General features: G+C 33.1%; 1 protein-coding gene across 1 annotated transcript; it reads left to right on the top strand.

Annotated features, from left to right (window-relative positions):
• Positions 1-7731: 7731 nt before the first annotated feature.
• On the top strand, positions 7732-16222 carry LOC108217509 (uncharacterized). The gene is made up of 11 exons (XM_064089755.1): positions 7732-7962; positions 9304-9637; positions 9801-9887; positions 10072-10158; positions 10274-10360; positions 10545-10631; positions 10828-10914; positions 11111-11197; positions 11407-12765; positions 14009-16110; positions 16214-16222. Exons 2-11 carry the CDS (start codon positions 9328-9330, stop codon positions 16220-16222), a joined length of 4302 nt encoding a protein of 1433 aa, XP_063945825.1. The 5' UTR covers positions 7732-7962; positions 9304-9327.
• The last annotated feature ends 1720 nt before the right edge of the window (positions 16223-17942 follow it).

Genomic DNA, 17942 nt, shown 5'->3' with positions numbered 1-17942 from the left:
GGTCAAGTTCAGCAGATTTATTTGACATGATCGTGTATCTTAAAAGATTAAAAATTATATACAGAAGTAGTATCATTAGTACAGGAAAAATTTATCATCAGAAAAAATTTATTAAATAAAAGTAATTATATGTTAATATCGATCATCCCTCCAAACAGAAACTTCTACTAGTATACAAATATTATCATTTTAAAAATATCAATTGATAGAAATTCCAGTTTATATATTTACATATTCATGTTACATGATGTTCTAAAAATCCCCCACTAATACTTATAAAAATTTCACCAATTTTTGAATTACATTGATTGGAATAAAAATCTCTGATTTATTTAAATAAAATTAATAAATTTCATATAAATCTTAAATTAATAGGTCAATTATAATTATGATTCTGATTTTTACAATTATGAATGTGCCTATCCATAACCCTATTAGAGTAAGTCCAATGGTGATGTAATAATAGATGTAGCTATTATTATAATTTGAAAACAAATAATGATTTTTGGAGCTAAAATAAAATTTATGATCTAATGATAAATACAAAATAGCACCAAACATATCCTGATAAAAGCCATATTCTAATTACATAATAAGTACACAATTATATTTGTCACTTACTTTATTGATATATTTGTCACTTGCATGCTTATGCGGTAATTATACCACCATATATACTTATTGTTATTTTACATTCAAGTTTAGCATTTCATTAGAATTGAGTTTATAAATGGTGACATTTCTATACTTTAAAATCAAATGCTAAAGATCTCAACTCCAATAAGGTTCTATATTTGAATACAAATATGCATATTCATCCTTGATTCTAAATTTGAAACGCATTTATGCATCCATGTCACATCATTAACTAACTATAATTGATATGTATAGTGGTGAACTTTAAATAAAGTTTGCGAGAGAGGGATTAAAATTACTTAAATTTAAAATTATTTGGATGCAAAATGCATTAGTATTGGAATTGAAATTATATTTTAGGAGTAAAAAACACTTTTTAATATTAAATTATAACAATACTCCCTCTGTCCCTCTCATTTCTTTACAGTTACTATTTTGGGATGTCACTCTCATTTCTTTACGTTACTATAAATGGTAAGTTTTTTCAATCATTACACCCACTATCTTTCCCCACTATCTCATATTTAACAATAAAAACTACTATTACACCCACTATCTTCCTCCACTATCTCAAATCTATTATTAAATATTGATGGGTCCCACCACTTTACCCACTTTTCATCTAACTTTACTCATTTTTCATACATTGTCTTGGTCTCCGTGTCCCCCTCCAATGTAAACAATTGAGGGGGACTGAGGGAGTAACAATAAATATTTTGCATTTTGAATTGGCCTTGCTCTTGGCATCACCACCACTGATTTGCTTTTATACTGTTCGAAACGAGTGAAAATTCATAGTACAAATGACAAACATGACATCACCAGTAATCAATTATTAATGTTCAGGAACTGGACTAGAACCAGAATGAATGGACTAGTCTCACCTAATTTTTAAAGTATTTTAGTATTCTTCTGTGTTTACTGTGTGCTCTTAGCACTAACCTGATCAAAGCTTTTTTACCTCTCATTTTTTCCAAGTCAAAAGTTTTACTTTTCCGATAACCACAGCATACTAGTTCAAATCACTTATGTTCTTGTACTTGCAAAGGGATTACTGTACAAAGTCATCAACTTATTGAGTTGGTTCATATGAGTTGTCAATAGTACTGCTAACACAGTAACACCCCGTGCATTTTCGAAGATGTCCAAATCAAAATTCTCGCATCATGGTTCATTCGCGGGAACCAGCATTACGTATATCTCGACCGTTGATCAAGAACATTCGCCATGAATGGCAAAATTCCATAATTATTGAGATTTTTTGACCTTCAATAAAACGAAATTTGATTCTCGCTCTCTCGTGATTTGGGGAACCTGTGTTTGTGGTGGCTTTATGTCATTACTGAAAATTGTTTCCGACTTTAAAATGAAATATATATATTTTTGTGTAACTCATAAATTGACTTAAGATCAGAAATAAGTTAGAAGTCAGCTTGAGTTATTTTTTATTGACTTAAATCTTTTTGATATCCATAAATCTTAACTTATCCATTAACCAGTTTTATTTTTATTATTACTATATTTTTAACCATCTATAAGTCATAAATTAAAAAAAAAATATAAAAGAAATTTAAACTTTCAATTTATCATATTAAATTACGTAAATATATGAATTAAATTTTAAACTTAGTCAAACTGCATCCATATCCAACTAAACCAGCTTAACAAGTGAAGCCAACCAGGCTAATCGGCACAGGTTTGATCCTATGAACAAGATTTGACTTATGAACAGAAGCCAGGCAGGCATGCCTAATTAAAATTAACAACACATGAATGGGGGAGAGGAATGGGGGTGGTGGACCAAAAAAGGATAAAGAGGGGGGGAGTATAAATATAATGGGAGAGAGAGTTGAAAGAGACATGTCAACCAAATTATAAAATTGAGGGAGATTTTTTGATCCTCCCCAATCAATCTCGTAGCAGAGTCCACTCAAAAAGTTGAGAATAAATAAAAAGCAAAAGTCCCTCGAGGGTTTTTCTCCTTTTTTTTCCTCTCTTGGTGTGTAGTACAAGTGATGTATCGAGGAGAAAATAGCTAGCTAGCCCTGCCAGTACCTTCTGCAACTGCAAGGGGTCCAGCAGCAGACACCACACTGTAGTAGGTGAACAACTGTCCTTCCTTTCCCCTCTTCCATCCTCCATCTCTTGTCAATCATGCAATCTTTCATCCCAAAAACTCTCTACTTCACTCTTCTTTAAATGCCATTGTGAGATCATATATCAAATCATCAAACTGAGGAAAGAATAATAAAAAACCATCTAAATATACGTCTAAAATTGTGATCATGAAAATTGAGAATCAGAACTAATTAATTGATCGATTTAAGATTTGTTGAAATTTTATAAGAAATTTTTATCAAATCAGAATGTAATCAATAAATTGATAAAATATTTTTTGAAAATTATTTAGAATTTTAAATAAATTGAAATATTTAGAACATTGTCTGTGACTGGTTTTCTTATGAAAAATCTAGACCGAGTAAATATATTTTTCAAGAAGAGATTATTAATTCTACATCTGTCTCGAAAACTATTAAAAAAATGCTTTTGTTTTTTCATTACAATCAGATCATGAAAAATAAAAGTTCACTTTTTGTCAAAAAAGGATCAGGATTCTTTGTGTCTTAACATGCCCAGTATATCTATATATCTTCTGATAATTAATCATTAAAAATTCAAGCGACTTTATTACTAAAAATTAAAGAAAATGTAAACATTTTATCGCGGATCCCGAATAACATCGGTGAAAAACATGGGAATGAGGTTGGTGACATAAAAGGAAAGTAAAGAGGGGCATGCAGGAGTGAAATGACATCTCAAACAAATGTGGTTGGGTCAAGGGGAAACATGCATGCTTGATGCTTCTACTCTCTTCGACTATTTTGGATTTGCCCATTCATTCCATCCCCACTTTGATTCTCCCTCCCAACTACTTTATTTTTTCCATGCACCACTTCAAACTTGAAACAAAAGCATACATGGCCCTGATAATTACATCTCATTTACAATCGTATCTTAACAAAAGCATGTTTCCCTCTATTCTTTTTTATACTCTAAACTAAAGCTGTCACAATTTTGTGATGAAAATGTATGTCGGTGGATCAATCGCTCGGAGAAAATATCCAGCAACTTTGAGAAATTTAACTACCGAAAATAATGATGCAGGACTTCCTAACACCGAAAATTTAACTTTGAGAGCGGATATCGGATCGGTGCTGTAAGTACGAGTTATCCTAACACAAATCCTTATCCGCCTGACCGCCACGACCTTCAAGGTTGTTTAGGACTCTCTAAATCCTAAAGTTATGATCTTTGCAGGGAAACCATCTTCCTTGTACTCATAATTGGGGTAGACTTTTTTTACCTTATCGACCAGTTGGCTATGTCTTTTATAGAGCCCGTCCCTTGAATATTGAAGAAATATGCATTTTAAAGTGAGAGTGAGGGTTTTTGTGTAGCTGCATTCTATATAAAATCTTCTACCATGAAAGCTTTTTTATTGTCTGATGCTCTTTGATTCTTGTTTATTGCAAATCATACACGCGAAAATGTGAAATAAAATAGCCTTGTGTAGTTAAGTATCCATTAAATCTATTCGCCTCTTACAAAATGTATCAACAGACAACAATAGAAGCAGTTGTCACAAAATGCAAAGCTAGGAACGACAACCATTTATTAGACAACTATGCTACTACCACGTGTGGTGTCCCAGATGATTGGACAGTAACGCTTAAGACTGACCTCTTTGAGGTCACGAGTTTGATTCTCTGGACACTCCGGAAGTAAGTGGACTACCATGCTCGGGGTATGAGTGTGCTAATAGCCTAATCGAATTAGTCGAGGTGCGCGCAAACTGGCTCGGACACCGATTTAACAAAATAAAATAAAAAAAACTATACTACTACTATAGTCTTATATAAATTTCATTTTGAATAAATTATTTAATAACCATAAGAAAGTGCCGCACCTAGAAATCTGGTAGCAACTGAGCACCCTGAGCTCATACAACATTCTAGCAACTTTTGATGTCGAATACAATGATACGGAGATTTATGCATAAATATGACTAACGTTTCTCGCATTCAAGGGAAAAAAATAAGAGAAATCTGGTTACTATGAGTCCGTCCGGGGTTTTTTATATTTCTCTTCGGTGTCAAAAAGTTTTTTAACCGTAAAGGAGAAAAAAAATCGATACAATTCGTCAATGTAAAATATCTCTGGAAAAGTAGAGATAGAAAAAGATTCATGAATTGCGTCCTTGGGCTTTTTCTCGCTATACAAAGACTCGGGAGAATATAAATACGAACATCGAGTCCAGATTGAACACGAAATATAGGAACCAGATTCTGTAAAAGGAAACGTTTTTTTTTTTAATAATGTAAAAGGAAACGTTATATCCAATATCGAAGCCCATAATAACCGAGTGTATAATGACTGGGCCATAAAGGATTCTAAAAATAAAGACCTAACTCAGTGATCTGTTTCCCTCGTTATGCAGTGAATTTTCTAAAGCTCTGTTCACATAGAAGAAAACTAAAATTTAATTCATGGAAAATGCTTGTAAAAGATGTTATTATAGAAACTAAATAAATAAATATTTTATAGATTTTTGACATTTCGAAAAAGGCCCAATGAATGACCGAGCTTAGTATTTATGTTATATGACTTGTTCGTCTAAACTCTTGAGAATAAGATAAGTTTCTTACGGAAATAATTATAATCCCTCCTTTTTATCCAAATATTAATATTTGAGTTGGACATGAAGGTTAAAAAAAAATAAGTAAGATAATGATAAAAATATTTTAAAAAAATGAGGATAGTGGTGGAACCAATTGATATTTAATAAATAAACCACGTATAATGATTTAACGGAATTAGTTGATTTTTATATTATAAAATTTATTATATTGATAAAATTTGAAATATATTCAGAAGAAACGTTAAAGTTAATGGTAAACGTTCTATTCTAGATTTCCGGATAGGAAGTCGAAATACTCAACTGGTATAAAAACTTGGAAGAAACATTAAAGTTAATGGTAAACGTTCTATTCTAGATTTCCGGATAGGAAGTCGAAGTACTCAACTGGTTTCGAATATTATTCAGTACCGTTGTCCTATTTCAGTTTTAAATTTCCCGTAACGGGGACAACTGTAGATATGTGATTGAATATCTTGGCAGGCTAGAACATGAAGATCTGTAATCTAAATGAAGTATTGATATTACAGCTATGAAGCAGCAATAATTGATTTTTAGACACTAGTCACTCCGAAGTCCAAATGCTGTCTGTACTGTGTAATATGTATATCTTCCATTTGGTTCACATTTTGTTGATCACTGGTCTCTATCTCAGTTGGTCCACTGTCAGCCCAGCCCAGGAGAACCCAAACCTTTTCAGTATGCCATCAAATTCCTCAGCTTTCTCCCAGTCCCAACATATACAAGGACCAAGGTTGGTCCAAACATTCTTCAATCTTCTCACATGCTTCAAAGAATCCAATAAGATAGTTTACAACTCAGTAACAAATTAATATATAGATGGCTGGTTGCTTTATATACTGTGGCAGAAGAAATGCAGAATCACAAAGAGTTACTTCATGCTATTTGGTATTTGTTCATAGAAATTATGGAAAGTGTGTAAAAAGAGGGGGAGAGAAAGAAAGATGGATAAAATGATGAGACCAATACATATTTTATAAAAAATTTAGATGTAATTAGTTTTTTCATAATATATTAAAATAGAGTTAAATTCAATGTAGACCACGAATATATTAATTTTATTGAATTTTGAAATGTCGATAATTGAAAAGGAAAAGAAAGAATAAAATATGGCCGCGACGAACATGTATTTTTTATTTGAGTTATCACTTATCAGTGATGGAAGAGGTCCTCTGTCCTCAGTTAAAAATATATACATGATTTGTAAGTATAAATTTTGTAAAATTCTAATTATTCAGAATCCTTATGTATAGAATATATCAAGTTTGCCGCGTTAAATTTGTCCATCTTTAGTAAAATTGTCCACTTACATCTAATTAATTTAATTAACTCCGGTGTGAATAAATATTTTTCTTTATTTCTCGGACAAGTATAATTATCGAGTGTTTCTAAAGATGGGATAAATATCAACTTGGTGACTCGTTTCGTCCAAATGTATCAATTGAGTGACTGATTCCTAAATTTACTCAAATGAGCCACTCATTAGAAAAATTTGTATCAAAAATATTACTCTATCATTAGTCGAAATTTTGAAAGTATTATATATTGAGTTTCGCACATTTTTTATGAATGGTATTACATCTAAATGAAAGATTCCGAGTTCTAGTATTTTAGATAATATTTTTAGATTTTTAAAAATATATCTCCTATTTATTTTTATTTAAATCAAATAAAACAATCAAAAAATTAAAAATAAATAGTTGATAAAATTTTAAAAATCTAAAAATATTAGCAAAAATAGTAGGACTCAGAATCTTTTATTTGGATGTAATACCATTTATAAAAAATGTATGGAACTCAATATATAATATTTTCAAAATTTCGACTAACGATAAAGTGATATTTTTTATACAAATTTTTCTAATGAGTGTCTCATTTGAGTCAATTTGGGAATCAGTCACTCAATTGATACATTTGGACGAAACGAGTCACCAACTTGATATTTATCCCTTCAAAAGATATATTAATCAAGTACAATTGAGATGCTGTAAGTCAAAGTATATTAATATTGTAAAATAGATATCCACGTCTAGCTGTTTTCTTATAAATATTTGCATTGTTTTATATCTGAAAATTTGACCAATTCTCTATGTCTAGTCGATTTTTCCAGAGAAAAGTTAAATACATAGTACCTACATTCGTTTTCTTTCCTAATTTCTGTCCATCACAATTAAGACTGCATGTCGCTGTTACTGCACAGATAATCAATCATCAATCATCAATATATATATATATAAAGGAGGATGCGGGCGTCTCTAAAATTCCTCGATTCAGTCTTCTGATTTTTCTTGAATTTCGGAGAGAAAATATATTTATAATTCAAAAAATCAGGTTCCAGAATTCTAAAGGTAATACAATTCTGCCGATTGGCAAGTGCTATTTGATGAAACAACTGGTATGTGATGCACCTGGTCAGTTTTATTGGAATATGAATTTTAGATAATCTTTATGTGAGAAAATATTGATTGAAGAGACTTAAGTTTGCAGCAAGCATAGTCTAAAATCACCACCTGTTCCTACTCTACTTCTAATTTCTAGATGGATATAACTTGCTCTGACTTGGCACCGGAGATCACCTGCCACCGATTGCTCAACATTATAAAACACCCGTAAGTTTTCTGCTCATAATAATCTCTATGTTTTTCTCAATCAATTTAAAGGTTTGTTGAATGTTGGTTACTGCAAGCTGTTTGTGTAATTGTCTAGGTTAGCTTAATGTCTAGGTTAGCTTAATATTGATTATTTCCGGCCTCTGGGAATCGATTCTACAAGACAGTTTAACAGAAGTTTGGAACAAAGTGAGGATATTATTTGTTAAAAAGAGAGTTATTTATCTGAAATACATGATATGTTTAGTTCCTGCGATAACTCTAGCACACATGTATTCAAACACTAAAACAGGGATACCACAGGCCATACCAGAGGCCTCTCTATTTGTGTGATTCTGTAAGTCAGCAAAATCAAGTTTTTATTAACCTCGAAAAGATATTTACTAAAGACCGAGATGAATGTCGTAAAGAGGTAAAACCATATAGAACTATGGTCCATGTAGCTGCTATCTATTGATAATAACTACTTACACAATAGCACTCTATTTAAAAACTGAAAGGGACTAAGGAACCCGGCCTCCTATTATCCAGACACCCACTTACAGCTTCAAATCTAAAGCATTGATCATTTATTTTTTTGTATAAGCATATCCCTGTATATAATCTTTGTCTACAAAATAATGAATGTACACAAAAGCTGGTCAGAAGTCTCAAGCCGTATAAATGGATGACATCCTTATCTCATAAGGTAACCAACAAACGCTTTTCTGAGTTGAAAAGTTTCCGACCCACCTAATCAATCTTTCCAGTTTGCCTTTGCGCCTTGCAACAACCGTTCTTCCTTCACTTAATCCCTGAGAGTTCAGTAAAAGTGTGAGCAACCTTATTAGACTTCTAAATTATGTATCACAATCTCAAAGCTGATGTTTAAAATAAAAATAACTAGATAGAATCTTATGTACATATTATATTAGGCTTTATTTACATTATGTTCTTTAACAATTTATTCAACAGTTTAATCCCCAATGTCCGTTACTTGGTCAGTGATGTATCTGATTAATCTGTCATACCAATGCTGGCATATTAAGAAAAGAAGATCCTCTACTAATGATGCTCACAACTGCAGAAACTGAGCAAATACAACACTTCAGACAGGGCTCTGCCATGTGTCAGTTTTTAATTATTCAGAACTTTTAAGGTTTAAAAACTAAATGCTGCATCATGTACTCATAATAAATATTGTATTTTGACATGCCCATCGTGCCCTGTTGTCATTCATGTTGTGTTGTGAAATTGCAATAGATCTTCCTGTTATTCGATTATATTGCTTGCTCAGTTATGATCAGTGTTACAGTATGGCAGAGAATTTTTCTGACCATATTTTTAGCTTATTTTTTACAGAATACGGAATTTTTACATTCAACTATGGATGGATATGATATCTCCACACAAACGCAACATTTGCGAAGACATATCTCAGCTTTAGCACGCCAAGAAAGGATTCTTAAAATGCAGATTAAGAAGCATCCATCACGTGCCAATCATAACAAAACGCTCATAGAGAAGAAGATATGCAAGCATTCACGATTTAGACGGAAAATTTCACTCATCCAGAATAGATTCAAAAATAACCTGCAACAACGCATCAGTTCCATGGATATAATTGTCAAATACTACACACGTACAATGAGGGCAATGATTCTTCAGACTCCTACTGAATCATTTGAAAGAAATGGTAAAGTCAACAAACTATAAATTTCTTTTCAGTTGCAAGCTTATATATTAACATAAAAAATTGTATAATTCTAGAAAATAATTGTAATAAAAATAATTATAAATAAATATCAGCATACATGAGCAGAACATATATTTAACTATCCTCTCCAAATTTTTAACAGATGATATTAGTCAAAAGTCTACCCCAATGGAAGTGAATTCTATACGGATTGAAGCAAATCCATCCAGGACTGCAAATAGATTCAATGGTCAGTTTTAAACAAGTTCTGTTGGTATTGTAGTTATTTATAAATTTCTTTTCGGTTGCAAGCTTATATGTGAACATATCTTTGTATAATTTTAGAAACTAATAGTCATAAAAATAACTATAAATGAATATAAACATACGTGATTAGAACGTGTATTAAAATATCCTCTTTAAATTTATTGCAGAAAATATTGGACAAAATTCTACCCAAAGGGAACTGGAGTCTACACTACCGAAAGCAAATACATCCAGGACTGCCCCTAGATTCAATGGTCAGTTTTAAATAATAATTCTAGAAAATAATAGTATAATAAAAATAACTATAAACAAATATCAGCATACAGGAGTAGGACATGTATTTAACAATCCTCTTCAAATTTTTAACAGATGATATTGGACAAAATTCTACCCCAATGGAAGTGGATTCTATACTGCCTGAAGCAAATCCATCTATGACTGCAAATAGATTCAATGGTCAGTTTTAAACAAGTTCTGTTGGTATTATAATTATTTATAAATTTCTTTTCGGTTGCAAGCTTATATGTGAATATATCTTTGTATAATTTTAGAAACTAATAGTCACAAAAATAACTATAAATGAATATAAACATACATGATTAGAACGTGTATTTAAGTATCCTCTTTAAATTTATTGCAGAAAATATTGGACAAAATTCTACCCAAATGGAACTGGAATCTACACTACTGGAAGCAGATACATCCAGGACTGCACATAGATTCAATGGTCAGTTTAAACAAGTTTTTTAACCGGTCTTTGCGGCCATTTATTATAGTTATTGAATGTATGCTCTTGCTTCTGTATCACATATAGTACCCAATATTATTAAATGTAATATAAAAATATTGATGTATCTACAAGTTTTTTTGTAATTCAATTTGTAGTCTAATTTAATTAAGTATCCTCTTTAAATTTATTGCAGAAAATATTGGACGAAATTCTACCCAAATGGAACTGGAGTCTACACTACCGGAAGCAGATACATCCGAGACTGCACATAGATTCAATGGTCAGTTTAAACAAGTTTTTTAACCGGTCTTTGCGGCCATTTATTATAGTTATTGAATGTATGCTCTTGCTTCTGTATCACATATAGTACCCAATATTATTAAATGTAATATAAAAATATTGATGTATCTACAAGTTTTTTTGTAATTCAATTTGTAGGCTAATTTAATTAAGTATCCTCTTTAAATTTATTGCAGAAAATATTGGACAAAATTCTACCCAAATGGAACAGGAGTCTACACTACCGGAAGCAAATACATCCGAGACTGCACATAGATTCAATGGTCAGTTTAAACAAGTTTTTTAACCGGTCTTTGCAGCCATTTATTATAGTTATTGAATGTATGCTCTTGATTCTATATCACATATAGTACCCAATATTATTAAATGTAATATAAAAATACTGATGTATCTACAAGTTTTTTTGTAATTCAATTTGTAGGCTAATTTAATTAACATGTACTCATAATATTCTCATTCCATCAATCAACAGGGGTTTACAAAAAGCCATGGAACTTTGGACCACCTACATATGTATGCACATATTGTGGTGCCATGTTATGGTATGAAGAACGGATTGAAAAAACACGCACTCATTTACAACCAAAGTTTACATTTTGTTGCATGGAAGGACGTGTGCAGATACCATTACTTAGGCAACCACCAGAATTACTCAAGTACTTGCAATCACCTGAATCTGGAAAGAAGGGAATCAAATTCATGGAAAACATAAGGGCTTATAACTGCATGTTTGCAATGACATCTTTGGGAGTCCGAGTCGACAGTGCTATAAATAGAAGGAGAGGTCCGTTTGTGTTTCGAGCAAGTGGTGTAAATATTCATTTTATTGGTTCATTAATCCCGGAAAAAGATCAACGACCAAAATATGCACAGCTCTATATCTACGACACTGAAAATGAAGTTAGAAATAGAATAGCAACAATGCAAAAGAATGGTCCCAATGAAGACATTGATGAAGAAATTGTCTCTCAAATATCTAGAATGCTGGATGAAAAAAATCATTTGGTTGAATCCTTCAGGAAGGCTCGAGACAGATATAAAAATGGACCAGAAACTTCCTTTCAATTGCGAATTCCTGGCAACAGAGCTCAAGATGGTCGGCAATATGACATGCCTACAAGTTCCGAGATAGCTGGCTTGATTGTGGGTGATATTGATAAGAAAAACTATAAACGTGATGTTATTGTACACCACAAAACTCGCGGTCCAGAACAAATAAGTGATTTACATCCAAGCTACATGGCCATGACATATCCATTGATACATCCCTATGGTGAAGATGGATATAGACTTGGAATAACTTTAAGAGATGGAAAAAATTTAACAATGTGCCAGTATTATTGCTTTAGATTACAACAAAGATTGAATGAGGGTCACACTCTTCTTCGAAGCGGCAGACTCCTGCAACAATATATAGTGGATTGTTACATGACAATTGAAGAAGAGAGATTTCGCTGGATACGACTGAATCAAAATAAATTAAGGTCAGACCTCTACTCAGGACTAATGGATGCCGTTCATAGAGGTGATTCGAATTGTTCAAGAGTGGGGAAGTCAATTATCCTGCCTTCATCACACACCGGGGGCCCCAGATACAGAGTACAAAATTATCAAGATGCAATGGCTATTTGCAAGTGGGCGGGTTATCCAGATCTTTTTATAACTTTTACCTGCAACCCGAAGTGGCCAGAAATAAATTACATGCTGGAATTAATTGGGCAGAAAGATGACAGAAATAGGTTGGATATCATATGCCGGGTTTTCCACATAAAACTACTCCAACTAATGCAAGATCTGAAGAAAGAAAAACCATTTGGAAAAATAATTGCAAGTAAGTTCTTTTCCTTTCAGTAGTAGCCTTTAATGTTTTTGTGTGTATCCAATTCATCAACCTCTTTTATGTTGAGTAACCTATATTGTGTGAAAAGAAAATAAATCATGCTTCGTCTCTATCTATGTAATTACAAGCTTATAATATAAATAGAGGCGTAGAGAATTGTCCACCAATAACTATAGCTTATAATAATGCACTTTCTTTTTTCCAATTTATGTTTTCCCTGTATCTTTATGACAAATCAGCCCTGTGAATCAAAATAACTACACATTTCATATCTAGAGAACTAAAAGGATATCTAACCATATATATATATATATATATATATATATATATATATATATATATATATATATATACACTTAAATAAAAACAACTCTTTCGTGGAGAAAAAAAAAGCAACTCTGCACACTACAACCATAATTACCAGATTCTACACAGGTTTAATCATTCTCATAAATTAAATACCTGCACTAATGTTTCAAGACAAACCATAAACCTGTTTCTAGCCCCTCTTATATAAAACTACAACTTTGATTGTGTAGTTTAGGTTGGAATTTGAGTTAATAATAACCAATAAAAATAATCATCTAATCAGCATAAAACCTGGGGACCAACAAACGCAGAATATATAATAACATGCTAGGCAATCTTAAAAACCGTTGCTTATGAGCATATCAAGGGACTGAAGATCCAGCCTATAGCAATGCTCTTGCTGCATCTTATGGTGCACAACCTGTTGTGCAGACTACATATTCTCAACCAGCTCCGGCTCAGGATCAATCAGTATCACTGTCGCTTTATCATAAGTACTTAAAAATGAGTAGGAAAGTGTACAAAAAATACAAGACTTGCATGGAACTATAAAGAGTTTTCTTGAAATCAGTGCGGGTCATTAATGGCTTAACACTACTAAACTACACAACTGTTAACAAAATATAGTTTCTTTCAAAAGCTCAACTTTTTACATATTAACAAACAAAATTTTGTTGCTGGTCATATTTGCAGCCATGTGAATCCACAAAACTGTTTGGGAACAATATAGAAGGCTTTTGAAGCCTGGTAATTTTAAATATGTCAATAGATCTTATGTTATATTTCAATTCAATGGAAAAACATGGACAAGGGTAAACAATTTATGTTATGCCTGTGTTAATATGATCAGAATGGGAAATACTCAATTATTTAGTTAAATCTATTTAACGTTTACTAATTATTGTATTATATATTGTTATTACAGGTTTATACACAATTGAATTTCAGAAAAGAGGCTTACCGCATGCACACATTCTACTCTTCTTGGATCCGGTAATGAAAAATCCTACAGCATCACGAATCGATGAAATTGTAAGCGCTGAAATTCCGGACTTCAATGTTGATCCTGATGGGTATAATGCAGTGAAAAACTTTATGCTTCATGGACCATGTGGCAAGCTCAACAAAAACTCCCCGTGTATGGCAAACGGCAAGTGTACAAAACACTTTCCAAAGAAATACAATGACAAGACAACATTTGATTCTGATGGATTCCCGATATACAAGAGACGGAACACCGGTATTCATATCAAGAAAAATGGTAAAATCTTAGACAATCGCTTTGTGGTTCCTTACAACAGGAATTTAATTGTCAAATTTGATGCACATATCAATATTGAAGTCTGCAATTATTCAAGGTCCATAAAGTATCTATTCAAGTACGTCAACAAAGGGCCAGATAGAGCAAATGCAACATTTGAATCCATTGATACAGTTGAACGAATAGATGAGATCAAAGCATACCTTGATTGTAGATACATATCAGCCGCTGAAGCTTGCTGGAGAATCTTCCAGTTTGACATAAATCATAGACATCCATCAGTTGAAAGATTACCTTTCCACCTCCCTGGTGAACATACAATAATATTCGAAGAAGACAAGTGTGTCGACAATGTCCTTAATAGACCCGGAGTAGACAAAACCAAGTTCACAGAATGGCTAGAAACGAACAAAATTCACGAGGATGCGCGTCAATTGACTTATTCAGATTTTCCAACACGTTGGGTTTGGAACGCCAAAGAAAAAATATGGACAAGGAGAAAAAAAGGCATATCAGTTGGCAGAATTTATTTTGCTCATCCTTCATCTGGAGAGAGGTTTTACATGCGCATGCTTCTCAACTTTGTCAAAGGTAGCACTTCCTTCGAATGTATAAGGACGGTGAATGGGGTAACGTATAAAACTTATAAAGCTGCATGTTATGCTTTGGGACTCCTGGATGATGACAAAGAATGGATTGACTGCTTGAATGAAGCTGCAGGCTGGGCAACTGGCAATGAACTGCGCAATCTATTTGTCACCATCCTCATACACTGTCAAGTTTCAGACGCATCACATCTTTGGAAAAATTGCTTCATTGCATTGTCAGAAGATATAACGTCACTACACAGGAAAAGATTCAACAACAAAGAGCTCAAACTGACTGAAGAACAGGTAGAAGCATATACATTGGTCGAACTAGAAACTCTAATGCAGAAGTCTGGAAAAAGTTTAAGAGACATAGACGGAATGCCTCAACCTAACACATCATTACTAAGTGATTCAAGCAACAGGTTGGTGAATGAAGAGCTGGATTATGACACTGCAAAACTAAAGGTACAACATGAAAATCTGTATGCTGCTCTGAACACTTGCCAAAAAGTAGCTTATGAAGCAATATTAAAATCTGTTGAGAATGACGAAGGCAGATTATTTTTCATTAGCGGCCATGGTGGTACTGGAAAGACCTATTTATGGAACACAATTATTTCAAACCTAAGATCAAGATCGCAAATTGTATTGCCTGTTGCAACTGCAGGTATAGCAGCATTGTTGATGCCTAATGGAAGGACAGCCCATTCACGTTTCCATATCCCACTTGACATCACAGCAGAGTCAACTTGTGAGATTCGCCACGGAAGCCCTTTAGCTAAACTACTGCTCAAGACCTCTTTAATCATCTGGGATGAAGCACCGATGACAAATAAATTTTGTTTTGAAGCTCTGGACAAGTCCTTGAGGGATATCCTAAGAACCAGATTTGAGCATAGCACCGATAAGCCGTTTGGTGGGCTTACAATAGTATGTGGGGGCGATTTTCGTCAAATATTACCCGTAGTTCCCAAAGGAACAAAAGATGAAATTATTGATGCATCCCTAATTTCATCTTATCTATGGCCACACTTCAGAGTATACGAGCTGAATCAGAATATGAGGCTCCATAGTGGAAAAATAAGCGAGGCTGATAAAGAAGAGATTGCGACATTTGACAACTGGATGTTACAAATAGGAAATGGATCGAATTATGATGATATAGACAGAGAACTGGTCAAAATACCACCAGATTTGTGCGGAGACCCATGTGAAGATCCAATGAAAGCTATAATCCAAGCTATCTATCCCTCTCTTTTGCAGAAATATAATGATCCAGAATATTTGACAGAACGAGCAATACTGACACCAAAAAACGAAACAGTCCATGAGTTGAATGAGATGATTATGAGTACAATTCCTGGAGAAAGCAGAACATATCTGAGCTCGGACAGCATATGCAAAGCAAGCATGAAAACTGAACATAACGACCAATTGTGTACATCAGAATTTTTACACAGCTTGAAATTCCCCGGTGTTCCCAATCATGACATACAACTGAAGGAAGGGACTCCGGTGATGTTACTCAGAAACTTAAACCAGACAGAAGGTTTGTGCAACGGAACTAGATTGCTTATCACCCGTTTAGGCAAATGGTCAATCAGGGCTGATATTATCTCAGGCACACATGTAGGCCAGAACATCACAATACCACGGATTATTATGTCCCCAACCGATTCAAAATTGCCATTCAAACTAAACAGAAGACAACTACCAGTATCACCCTGTTTTGTCATGACAATCAATAAAAGCCAGGGACAATCTCTCAAACACGTCGGCCTGTATCTTCCAAACCAAGTTTTCGGTCATGGCCAGTATTATGTTGCTATATCTCGAGCGACATCAAGACAAGGACTCATCATTATGAATGCTGATAAAGAAATGGCGGATAGAACCTTTGTAAAGAATATTGTTTACAAAGAAGTTCTCGAGGATATTACACCATGTATCGAAAACACAGAGGTACGCCAACTCTCCTAACTAAGACTTATATTATACACCATGTTGCCTTCAGTTATATGTTACTGGAAAAGCAAATATGTCTAAACTATTGTTACTTCACGACGGACTTAAACATAAAATTTTAGATTATGATCATTTGCCTAATTAATCCTCAAACTTAATAGCTTATTTCCTCTTTATCTTCAGGAATATTCTTTTGATAGTATATGAAAATTGAAATATTTGACACAGGATTGGTGTTTATATATGTTTCATACTTGTATTCATATTATCCTAATGCTTTCATTTGTTTTTCAACGCTGCTGATAGGAGGGTGATAACATCCTCAATACCGGAGAAGTTTAGAAATGAAGATTATGAAGCGGAAATGTCAAATTATCCCAAAACAAGCGTTGGTTTTATGATGTATGTGGCAATTTGTCTTACACATATATTCTCCCTTTAATGTACTCATTATGTGAGCATTATAAAAATCCTGACTCTCTACTAATGTAAGACACACTTTATAATTTTATTTTCTTTTGATCATATCTCTACATCAAACTACTGGGATGTCCAGTGCTGCAATTTATGCTGCAAGATTCCTATTTGGAGCAAAACGTCTATGCTCTAATAGAGATTTAAACATCTTCTGAAATCTAACTTATGTTAGTGGTTTCTGATGGAAAAATGATAGTAGAGATGCCACATAATGTCCGCATATTTTGTTCTATGATTGCACAGGGATAGTAATGCAGCCACGGAGTTTTATCTCTATACATATTGATGACCTTAAAGGAAGCTTCAGCTAATCACTGAGTACAATTTCCCTATCCAGATGGCTTCAATACTATTTTGTTTAAAAATTTTTTTTTGATTCCACGTGATTAATGTGGCCATTTATATGTGAAACCATATAAGATTCCTTTGCATTTTTTTCCACAATACAAGATTTCTACAAACCTTAAAAATCTAAAGTCAGTGAATAACACACACCTACAGTATATAATTAATGATCACACATAACATAATTAAATATATGATAATATATTAATTAAATGTCAATA

Source organism: Daucus carota, chromosome 3, assembly GCF_001625215.2.
Source record: "Daucus carota subsp. sativus chromosome 3, DH1 v3.0, whole genome shotgun sequence".
NCBI classification, from domain to species: domain Eukaryota; kingdom Viridiplantae; phylum Streptophyta; class Magnoliopsida; order Apiales; family Apiaceae; genus Daucus; species Daucus carota.
The sequence above is the reverse complement of the archived record's forward strand: the minus strand, read 5'-3'. Positions and strand labels throughout refer to the sequence as shown.

Coding starts and splice junctions, on each gene's coding strand:
- LOC108217509 (XM_064089755.1), top strand. CDS start 9,328: ATGGATGGATATGATATCTCCACACAAACGCAACATTTGCGAAGACAT. Junction 10,159..10,273: donor GACTGCCCCTAGATTCAATG/GTCAGTTTTAAA, acceptor AATTTTTAACAG/ATGATATTGGACAAAATTCT. Junction 11,198..11,406: donor GACTGCACATAGATTCAATG/GTCAGTTTAAAC, acceptor ATCAATCAACAG/GGGTTTACAAAAAGCCATGG.